Source organism: Cannabis sativa, chromosome 7 (assembly GCF_029168945.1).
Source record: "Cannabis sativa cultivar Pink pepper isolate KNU-18-1 chromosome 7, ASM2916894v1, whole genome shotgun sequence".
Taxonomy (NCBI): domain Eukaryota; kingdom Viridiplantae; phylum Streptophyta; class Magnoliopsida; order Rosales; family Cannabaceae; genus Cannabis; species Cannabis sativa.
Window position 1 is genome coordinate 7,090,169 of NC_083607.1, and position 12,252 is coordinate 7,102,420.

A 12,252-nucleotide genomic window follows, 5' to 3' on the forward strand; every position below is an offset into this window, starting at 1 on the left:
CGCAGGCTTAGAGAAAGAAAAAGAAAGACGGGCGAGAGATCTGAAAAGAAAAAGAAAAAAAAGAGAAAAAAACCTGTTAGAAGGGGATGATTTTTGGAGGGGGGTTCGGCTAGGGTAAGAAGTAGATGATGGGGACTTGTGGAAGGGAAAAGGAAGCAGGCGTGAAGCTTGATGATTCGCATTGGATGGGTCGGAGGTTTTCGGTGCAAGAGGTTTCAGAAAAGGCGAAGAAGGGGTCGGAGGTTTTGGATGGGTCTGTGGCGAGGGAGACTTCTTCGACAGATTTGAAGAAGGAGAAGAAGAAGAAGAAGAAAGAAGAAGAAAGAAAAGAAAAGGAGAAAGAATTAGGGGTTTTTGTTTTTTTAATTTTTATTTTTGTAAAATTGTTTTTTTAATTTTTAAAGAAAAATTAATTTTTTTAATTTTTTATTTTTAAAATAAATAATTTTTTATTTCAATTTTAAATATTTATTACGTGGACTAATAAAATTGTGCCACATGTACACTGTGTTACACGTGGACATTCCACCATGGCAGTTAACAGCCAAAAATGGATGGAAAGGGCTAACTGCTAACGGACTAGTGGTTTAGGTAGTTTTACCACCAAAATTTTAGATTAGGAGGTTAGTTGCAAAAACTTGCCCACTTTAGGAGGTTTTGCCGCAAATAACCCTAAAAAAAATGATTGGGTTTACATTATTTGTCATATAAGAGCTTTTTGAGTATACACTTTTTATAGTTCTTAAGTTATTGTGACTCGATCGATATTTAATTACACCAATATCGATATGTACCAAGAAAAGTGTTAGGCACTACTAGTAGTGTCTTTTAACATTTCTCTTGGTATAAGTGTGTCAAATTTATGTGTGGACATATCATTACTCTATTGGAATATATGGGCAAATATGATAATTAGAAAGAACATGAATTGCACAAAAAGTAAACTTTTATTCTGTTCCAATAATTTTTCATAATTAAAAAAAAAAAAAACACTGCTCATACTCAAGATCTCAAATACACAAAGTCCTTTGAGATTTTTTTCTTTTTCTTTTTTCCCTTCATACATACATAATTCAATTGAAGAAACCAAAATGCTCAAGCAATTTTTATTCAAACAATCTAAAAGCTCAAGCGAATTCTTTTCCAATTCACTCAAGAAATTAAATGGAATTAAGTTTGTTTCACCCTTTCTCATTTTGCCCATTTATTTTATATCTAATAACTTTCCCTCTTATGGATATTTCTCTGCCATTCTTCTTCTTCTTCTTCTTCTTCTTGTCCTTGTGGTGGTGGAGAATAGAGATCTCTCTTCTTTATCTTTAGATCTACATAATATGTATAATAAACATTTTTTTGTTCTCTTGTCATCATATTTTTCTTTTTTTGAAAAAAATAATATTTATGTATAATAAAATTAACACTTTGGAAGATCAGTTGGAGGTGGTAAAAGTGATTGATTAGGCCCTTTTCCATTGTCTACCAAAAATGCCATCTTAAGCCCCCATGTTGTATGTACTTCTAAATGGCAATGCATGAACCACACTCCTGCTCAACATTGTCACAAATTATGTCATAATAATAATAATAATAATAACAACATTGCATTTATATACATACATATATAAAACAATACTATAACAAGTTTTTTTTTTGAAAAAAGTACTATAACAAGTATTAATAATCATTCTTTACAAGTTAATTTGTTTATATTACTAGCTCAAAAGCAAAAGACTCTTAATTAATAAGATTTTTTTCCAATCAAAATATAAAATTAGTTCTCATACTAAAAGAAAATGAGTATAATTAATTAATTTAGTATTTTCATAATTTTTCTTACAAAAGTATTTCTTTATAAAATACAATTTTCAGTAAATAAAAGTATACTAAGTAAAAATGAAAAAAAAAAAATTATAATAAACCTAATTAAATTCCTTAAAAGAATAAAAAAAATCAAGTAAAGCTAAAATTTATTCTTCACCCAAAAGAAATAATAATAATAATAATCACATTATTTTTTTATTTTTGCTACCTAAAAAAATTTCATATTCTATTTTTGTGATTTTGTTACAAATAAATAAATGTGATGATAAATAAACTTAAATTAAAAATTAAACGGGAATTATCTCATATTTTTTTTTTTTAAATTTAATGTTTGAATTTTTAAGGGATTGTAGCGCTAGTTGCAATAGTGTTGTTATATGAATTTTTTTTGTTGCTATTTAAGTTAGCTACGTTTCTTTATAAAATTTAGTAAAAATGCCAAAAAAAAAAAAAAAAAAAAAAAAAGAAAAAACCCAAAATGTTAAAGTGGTTTTGTGTATATACCTGGATTATCTGCTCGGAACCTAATGGCGACCCAGCCACCGGCGGGAACCCCAACCGTATTTCTCTCAACCGGATCCACAAGGTTGAAACTTTTCGAGTCATTCTTGGCATTATAATTCCCAAGTCCCCGACCCACCACGAAAAAATTAAACCCATGAAGATGAACCGGGTGATTCTCCGGTGCTATAATCCCCGTATCTTGCATAACCAGCTCCACCGTATCGTTGTACGACAACTTGTAAACCTTGGTTCCAGTCATCGTCGCCATATTCGAAGGCGGGGAGCCAGTGAAGTTGAAAATGGTCGGTGGGTTTGGAGGAAAATCAGTAGTGAAAACTCCTTTGATATTAAAGTAATGGGCTTGGAGCAACGCCGTCGTTGGCATAACGAAAGTAACGTTGTTGATGCTGGCGACGACTCTGCTTCCGTTTCCGGCTTTGCAACTTGGACACGGGTTTACCCCAAGGCCTACTGTGAACAGAAGTTTGTGATCAATCGTTAATGGAACTTTTGCAGGGAAGGTGTTTGAGTTAATGCTTCTGAGAGAGTCTGTGAATTTGTTGGCTATTTGGGTTGCGTTTTTAGGAGGTGGGATTGTTATGGTAGTTGGGGAGTTTGATAAGGTTCCGGTGTAGTGGAGAGTTGCGGTGGCTGTGGCGTTGTCGACGGCAATTGGAGCGTCCATGAAGGGAGAAGCGGTGACTAAGTATTTGCCGGAGTTTTTGTCCGCGGTTACTAAAACGTTTGTGGTTTGTCCCGGGGCAATGACAATGGTTTCGATGGAGAAGGGCTTTACGTAGAGTGCGTCGACTTCTACAACGGTTAGTTTGTGGCCGGCGATTTTGAAGAACAACTCTTCATTGAGCGCAGCGTTGATAATGCGCAGTAGGTATGTTTTACCGGCATCCACCGGCAAGGTGAAGCCACCTGCATGCCACCCATGTTAATTAAAATCACACCAAACATATCATTTAAATCCAATTACCAAAATAGAATTAGACTTGAAAAAGCTACCAATTGTAATATCTATGCCACAAACTAAGAATAGTTTTAAGTTGAGTGAAAAATGGTATAGGCAAGTGAAAACAATATGGAAAATTCACACGTAGAAAACTTAAACAGTAAGCAAGACTATATATATATATATATCTACTACTATGGTCCAAATATTAATGTTATGTGACAATATTACATATATATGTAATAGTTTTTACACTAACCTTGTAAAGAACAATTGGAGGCAGGCCCTGGATGACCGTTTATAGTGTGAGCATCGGACACATTTGGTGCCAATCCTGACTTCAGAGCTTCGTTGATCACAGCTTCAGTATCCGATTTCCACCATTCAGCTGAAAGCAACAATAAAACACATATATATATATATATATATATATTATTAATTCTTGATTTAATCAGACCATATTTGATATCAATTAATTAAGTTGATGATGATGATGATGATGATTACCTAATACAATTGGAATTTCTTTGTGTGGTTTGGGAAATGGATAAGGGACACCTCGCTTGGGGAGAATGACTATAGCGCCATGGACAGTTGCCCTGAGCCAGAGAATATGAGCGTGCCAAAGTAGGGTTCCACGTTGCCCTGTGAGTGTGAAATTGTACAAATAGCTTTGTCCTGGTTGGATTGGACATTGTGTTATGAACGCTGGCCCATCTGACCACCCTGTTCGGAGTTGTCTAACTCCATGCCTTTACACATTATACATATCAAAATTAAATTAATAAATGTAATAACTAAATATATATATAGTCGGATTAATGTAAGGTAGTCTTTTCTATTATTCTACTAGTATATGGTATAGTCATTGTTATAAGTATGTTACAACAATTTTTTTTTGGTATAAGTTTTTGGCATGGGTTAAAAATTGTATTAATACAATACAAATAAGTGTATGAAATTTCTCGAAAAAGTGCAACACAGTTAACTGTGACTACAATATATATGCATGTATACGTATTACATTTACATATATGAGGTGTTAGGTGTTACGTACGTACCAGTGGATGCTAACGTTGTATTTGACGTGATTAACGACCCTGACAAGAACATTGTCATCTTCTCTAGCGTAGAGTGTGGGGCCAGGGAATTTCCCATTAACGGTCACGATTTGTTTTGAGGAACATAGTCTACTGGTGTTCCTCATTACCACCTGAAATATATCATGATCACATAACATAAATATACTTAATAATAATAATAATAATAATAATATGAAGTTTGACAAAAGAAAAGAGAAGTTGGTGATTGGCATAAAATTTCATTGCATATCATTACGAATACACGTTGAGACGTGCTTTTTTGGTTTTTATATATGGTGTACCTGCCTGTTACTATACCTAGTTTCAAATTTTAACAATAATCATGATATCTGTAATCATATTCATATCTCAACAAGAAAGAACGCTCAAATTTATTTCCTCAAAAAAAAAAAAAAACTCTTATATGATGTCTTGGAATCTTTTGAAGTTTTCTATATAAGATGGTATTACTTATTGGTTTTAATATATGTATAGCTTTTTATTATACAATATTTTCTTGTATTTATATATTTGTGTGTGATTGTAAATCACATTAGTGTACATAATATATATATTGGGTAGTGGAAAAAAATCATTCAATTATTGATTTTTGAATGCAAAGTTATTGGATAATTATAATATAGTACGTACTACAACGTTCAAAAAATCATTTCAACTCTACTAAAAATTCTATAAGCTGATCAAATACCACTCATTATTGGCTACAATCGATGTTGAAGTATTTGTAATTTGGAGAAATTAATTAACAAAAAGAAATTAAAAAAAAAAGAGTAAAAGTTCAACTTTATAACATGAATATTATTTAAAAGCACTACTTTCATTAATCCTTTTATTTTCGAGGAAATAACCAAAAACATAGAGTTGTGATTAATTAATCAAATTATAACAAGTCATAAAATAGCTAATAATAAATTATTATTTTTTTTTTTAAAAAAAAAACTAATTTATATATATGTTAGAACTTACATCGAATTTGTAGTTTCGGACTCTACATTCAACCAAAGCTGAAGAAAGGCAAGCCAGAAACACAAGAATAAGTCGAATTATGGAAGAGTCCATTATTAATTATTTTCACTCTTTTTCTCTCTTTTTCTTAGTTAAAATCTTTGTCTTCTGGCCTTGTTGCATTCATGTATGACTGACAATCTCACCCTTATAAAGACTGACAACCTCCATTGATACCACGTCGTTTTTGCCCGGTTAGGTGGATATATATATATATATTTATATATAAATATATATACACACATATTATTTTTTATTAGTTACAAGATTTATTCTATTAATTAATTACAAATTCTCTTATAACTAAGATTTTAATTTTATTCCTTAATTCTCTGATTTTGTTAATTTCTTACATGTTACATAAAGTTGTTGCTGTTGTTTTATTTTTTCATCATTTTGATCAACCAAATAAAGTAAGGTATTAATTAGTGTTAATTAAGACCCTTAAAAGGGTTCCAACCTTATTATTATTCTCATTTTTTTTCTTTCTAATTAGTAACTAATAATTATCTTGAAATAAAGGTTAGCTTATTGGTTGGTTTTCTGTTTAAACTTACAATCAAATGACGATTATTATTTTTCAATTAATTACAAATTAAGTTTTAGTTTGTAATATTATGTTTTTGTGGTGTCAACTCAATTATTAGACAATAGTAGCCTTAAAAAGGGTATTAATTTGTTTTTATTATTTTGTTTATATATAATTTCCCTTTATTATATATGTAATCATTATTTAAACAAGGAGTTTTGCACATATTGAAATGTAATTAAAGTGAAAACACAAAGTCTATGTCTTCAATTTTAAATAATCCTTACAATTTTTAACATAATTTCTATCAAAATCATATGTTGTTATTGATTATATAGAATATATATACGTAGTACATGAAGATAGAATACATTCAAATTAGAAGTACCTTTTTACCATTATTATTAATAATAAACATCTTTTTAATTTTGCTTGTTTTTGGTGCATGTAAATATATAATGCATGGTTATTATTTATATTTATATAAATAAACTAGTTACAACATTCTAGAAAGGATTATATGTATACATTATATTTTTTTAATATATAGTTGATGAAGTCAAACATCAAAGAATTAAAGCAACTAACGGTCATCCCATTGGTGATCATCTTATATTTGTTTGGTTGTTTTTTAATTTTTCCCACTATATTGAGTTGGTTCATGGGTGTAGTTAGATGTGTGTATATTAATTATAATAATAGAGTATAAGGTTGGTAATGTACAATTAATTAGATGAATTGAATAATAACATTAAAAATAATAATTGATGAAATTGAAGAAAATAATGAAAACCCACATTTGGATGAATGCTTAGCAAACAAAATAGTTAATGGTTGAGAGAGGCCTTTCATGTCATCTTCTGATAGTAACCAAACAGATCATAAAACATCACTACTGTTTGTCTCAAACCTAGTTTAGTCTAACACATCAACTTTTCATCTCATCTCATTTTTATATAATTTTTATTATTTATTTTTCAATTATTTTTATCACTCAAACTCATGAACTTTCTAAAAGTACATTATTAGTCCCACCACAGTAAATTTAATATTTGTGAGCAGGAATATAAAGTTTAAACATATTGCCACATTTTTTTTTGTTGGAAGAATAAGGTTTTATATTTTGTTTTAAGTGTTTTTATATCAGTACGTGCCATTATATGATACAGTAAGTACGTATAATTAAAAAAAAAATCCCCTTACAACTTAGCTGGATTTTTTGAATTTTGCAAAAATTAATTAGAATTTTTATTTTTTGAACTTTGATATATACTAAATTACACTTCTTAACAAATTTCTATAAATTATTAATATTATTGGATTTGAGAATTTTTATTCAAGTTTAGTAAAAGTGTAATATGGATAAAATTTTAGAGAGCATTATTCGGTACATATTAAAATTTAAAGGACATAATTTGGTAATTATCAAAGTCTAGAGAGTACATAATTTAATATATAAACAATCACTAAAAATTGGCACACAAAAGTGAAAGTTTTGGAAAGAAATATAATTTTTTCTATGTAGTTCAAAATTCGTACTAAAAGATATATATTTTGGGTTATTGATTTTTTTTGATTGTTTAAAAATAGAAAAGGAAATGAATATTATATTACGAGGACAAATGAAGGACAATAAATATAATATGATTAAATAAGAACGTTGAAAAAAAAAAATGGAATTTAATTTCTCTGTGAGGAAGAGACTATAATATATATGGTAATATTTACTTGTTATTGATCAAATGTGTAAGTAAATTAGATATAAATTAATAATAGTAAATGGTAATTTTTATATTGTTAATTGTAGGTGTTGCATCCTAAGAAAGAAAAGAAGAGAAATGTGTTTTTATCTACATAGCAAAATAATAAACGTTTTATTTATTTATTTATTGATTTTAATTTTATTGGAGACTGGTTGTATGTGCTAAGTGGCATATTGGTAGATTTTGTTTCACTTTCAAGTGAAATGAGCTCCACCTACAAATGCGTGTTCACAAAGAAGTTTACCAAATAATAATCAATAAAATAAATAAATAAAATAGAAGAGAACAAAATTCTTTGTTGACCATATAGCACCTACTACTTGATAACCTCAAACTAAAAATTAAATATCTTTGCAAAAAAAAAAAAAAACTACAAATAAATACAAAAATTATTTTATATATATCTATGGAACACTTCTGGGTATTACCATGAATGTTTACTAAATAAATTTGACTATAAATATTAATTTTAAAAATATCAAACCATCAAATTTTAATCTAATTTAACTACTTAATTAAAAAAAAATATTAAAAAATATCTCATTATAGCACACTTAGAGTATACTTGAGATTTTAAAACCAAAACATACAAAGTTGGAACTTTGGATTCATCTCAATTTTACCCCGTTTCACTAGCTACTAGACCAAACTTATTAATTTGCTTCTACTATATTGTTCTATATATATTTATGGGTATAGCTTTTACAAATATTTAAAACATGCAATTAACCCTAATATCTATATATATATATATATATATATATATATATATATATAATCAAGCTGAAGATAGATACATGCGCATAAATAATTACGTACTATTTAACTTATTAATAAGCATGGATACATATAAAATTACGTGATGAAATTCGATCTGGAAAATGATAAACAAGCAAACCTAAAAATTATTTTTGGCCTTTTTAATTACTTTAGAAAAAGTTCATAATTTAAGGGTTTTTTTTTTGTGCTAAAAAGTCATAAATTAAGTTAATAAGTGCAAAAATAAAGATCTAGAGTCGCTTTTGCATTATTCTTGTTGAGTAGTAACCTTCTTCTCAAATCCGTTAATAAAAAAGAAAACATGTGAGTTGACATGTAATCTTTTGGATTAACTATATATTATTAGAAATCACATATTAAAAAAGGTACTGAATAATTGTCTCTCCTTAATTGAAAACCCAATTTTCATCTTAATATGATGGGAGCAATTAAATTTTCCATTTTTCAAAATTATTATTATTATTATTATTATTATTATTATTATTATTATTATTATTATTATTATTATTAAATCTTTCCTAACAATATTAAAAGATATGAACAAATCACATTAAGTGTTGCACATGATAATACTTTTTTTTTCTTTGCAAAGTAAAACTTTATTGAAAAAAATACTAAAAAAAGGGTACCATAAAAGGCAAAGGTATTCGAGCAATGAGATCATTTGGCGATAGAGTCAGGAAGACCATAAACAGGTCTTAAAATAAAAGTAAAATTACACTGAATAGACAATTGTTTCAACTTTAAAATTTGATGAAAAACTGGAATACATCTCGCATCCAACCTGTAAGAGCTGCTATTCAAAACATCCACAAGAAATTTGCAGTCCAAAAATAGAGAAACTTTACACCACTCCTTGTCCAGAGTGAAAGAGAAAGCCAAGAGGATGGCATTGGCTTCAGAAAATAGGGGAGAGAGAGCAAGAGATACATTAGAAGTCACCTTAATACATGTTCCATTGAGAAAAAAGGCAACGCCAATACTAGACCTCGAATTAGAGAATGACTCGTCCACACAAATTCGATAAATATCACCATCTAGGCTTCCAATGAGGCTAGGGAAAGTCTCGAGATGTAGAAAGATTAGGAGCAGAATATTCAACATGTTGTCGAAGGAATTCTCTCACCCCCTTCAGAATTTTGTGCAGAGATGTGTGAATATCTACCAAATAATCTTGGAAGAGGACAAGATTCCTAGAGTTCTAGATTTTTGACAGAGCACAAGCCACAAAAGACAATATTTTATGGCTTCTGATGGGTTTACTTTGCTGAAAGAACCAAAAAAACCATCTCCCCAATGTTAGTAGTAGGAATGTCTTCCAGTTGAATCCCCCATTGCTAACTAAAAAAGATAGCTCTATTGAAAGGATATTCCTTATTATTATTATTATTATTATTATTATTATTATTATTATTATTATTATTATTATTATTATCTTTAAATCTTTCCTAACAATATTAAAAGATATGAATACTCACATTAAGTGTTGCACAATATAATACTTTTTTTTTTCTTTGCAAAGACAAAGGCTACCATAAAGGGGGCAACTCCCTGAAATCAAAACAAGCAAAGGTATTCGAGCAATGAGACCATTTGACGATAAAGTCAGCAAGAACATTAACAGATCTTAAAATAAAAGTAAAATTACACTGAATAAACAATTGTTTCAACTTAAAAATTTGACGAAAAACTGGAATACATCTCGCATCCAACCTGTAAGAGCTGCTATTCAAAACATCCACAAGAGGTTTGTAGTCCAAAAATAGAGAAACTTTACACCACTCCTTGTCCAGAGTGAAAGAGAGAGCCAAGAGGATGGCATTGGCTTCAGAAAATGGGGAAGAGATAGCAAGAGATACATTAGAAGTCACCTTAATACATGTTTCATTGAGAAAAAAGGCAACGCCAATACTAGACCTCGAATTAGAAAATGACCCGTCCACACAAATCCCATAAATATCACCATCTAGGCTTCCAATGAGGCTAGGGAAAGCCTCGAGATGTAGAAATATTAGGAGCAGAATATTCAACATGTTGCTGAAGGAATTCTCTCACCCCTTCAGAATTTTGTGCATAGATGTGTGAATATCTGCCAAATAATCTTGGAAGAGGACAAGATTCCTAGAGTTCTAGATTTTTGACTGAGCACAAGCCACAAAAGATAACATTTCATGGCTTCTGATGGATTTACTCTTCTGAAAGAACCAAAAAAACCATCTCCCTAGTGTTAGTAGTAGGAATGTCTTCCAGTTGAATCCCCCATTGATAACTAAAAAAGATAGCTCTATCGAAAGGACATTCCTTAAAGAGATGTATGCCTGATTCAAAGTAACCACAAAACACACAGTTCCCCATTCATGGCTATTTTGGTGAAGGAAAAAGAGTTTTTCACAAGTAGGTAGGAAATTAGAAGGCATTCACCATAGGAACAACTTATGGCGAGCATGGATCTTACTCTGCCATAAATCTATCCATCCCTCGTTCCTTTCTTGAAATTTAAAGCATTGATCGTTCTAATGAATTGTGATGATTTTTATATGGTTGTGCTACAGTGTTTATGCTAGAATCATCCATGTTGTTCGGAAGTCTTTGGATTGGATTTTGATATTGAATTTCTGGAGAAATTATCTTGAATTTTTGGTTTTGTGCCTTGAATTTATGGGTTTCAAGGCTTGATAGTTTTGTGCCATGTTAATTTCTTGTTGTATGCTAAGTTGTGTTTTCAGATTTTTTTTTTTTTTGAGCTACTTGTTGAGCTCAATTTCTTACAAATGTTAGATTGGATAGGTGATGAGTTAAATTTGGTTTATGCATGATAATTTGATGAATTTTGGTAAGACTTTTGGTTGGATTCGAAAGCATAAAAAAGTTGGATTTTGTGTGGGTTCAGGGACCTTCGCTGCGGCCATAAAAAGGCTCGCCGCGGCGAGCTCTGGCAGGTTGGAGCTGCTGCGGCGAGGGCCCTGTTTTTCTCAGTTTTTTATTTTCTTGTTTTTTCCATAACTTTTGACTTCGAACTCCGTTTTGGACATTTTTTATATCACTAGAAATCTCGTTTTGAGCTCTATGTGTTAGTCTATAATTGGAGTTCATATTACGTGTATGAAAATAAATTTGGGATTAACCCTATTTGTAAAATCCCAAGAATTACCGGTACTAACTTAGGAACACTTAGGGATTTAGAATCTCCACATACTTCGTTACCAGGTAAGACAATGAGTTAGCATATAGAGATTAGCAGAGTGGCGCTTATGTATGTTATTTTTCATATATTATGCGAGAAACTGAGATTGAGGTTATTACCCTAAGTTTAGCAATTATGTGATCTAGGGTTATTAATCTAGAATTTATGTGAATGTGAATGCAATAATGTATTATTTATGTTGATATAAAGAATTATGTAGTTGAGGCATAATTAGGTTAGACTCAGTATTCAAAATCAAGATAAATCATCCTAAGGCCTTATTATAAATACACGTTTAAGCGTAACCGGTAGATCTATCTCAAATAGACAATAGATGCAGTGCCATCAACACTTAAGTGATTGTAATTATTATTCATATTGTTGTTTACACTATCAACCTGGGTCTTGGCTCGCGGGTGCTCTATTGTCTAGATAAGGGTAAGTCGGTAGTTGAGCAGCCATGAGATCGAGGGCTTTTGTAGTGCATTGTACATGTTCAGCCCAAGCTAGACCACGAGGGTTGGGTTTGATAGGAGAATCGTTGTAAATCTCCACTTTTGCTGCTTAGGTCAACGTGTACTAATGACTTGTAAAATTTTGAA

The 12,252-nt window shown here is 30.3% G+C and overlaps 1 protein-coding gene and 1 long non-coding RNA gene across 2 annotated transcripts; one reads left to right on the forward strand and one right to left on the reverse strand.

Moving 5' to 3' along the window:
* Positions 1–928: 928 nt before the first annotated feature.
* Positions 929–5,587, reverse strand: LOC115697385 (laccase-4). The gene is made up of 6 exons (XM_030624367.2): positions 5,356–5,587; positions 4,348–4,499; positions 3,794–4,038; positions 3,546–3,674; positions 2,326–3,252; positions 929–1,545 (listed from the first exon to the last, which is right to left on the reverse strand). The coding sequence occupies exons 1-6, from the start codon at positions 5,446–5,448 to the stop codon at positions 1,415–1,417; spliced, it is 1,677 nt and encodes a 558-aa protein (XP_030480227.1). The 5' UTR covers positions 5,449–5,587; the 3' UTR covers positions 929–1,414.
* On the forward strand, positions 3,074–4,160 carry LOC133029300 (uncharacterized). Its single transcript, XR_009683443.1, has 2 exons — positions 3,074–3,214; positions 3,570–4,160. It is a non-coding gene; the product is annotated as an uncharacterized LOC133029300 (long non-coding RNA).
* Positions 5,588–12,252: the final 6,665 nt, after the last annotated feature.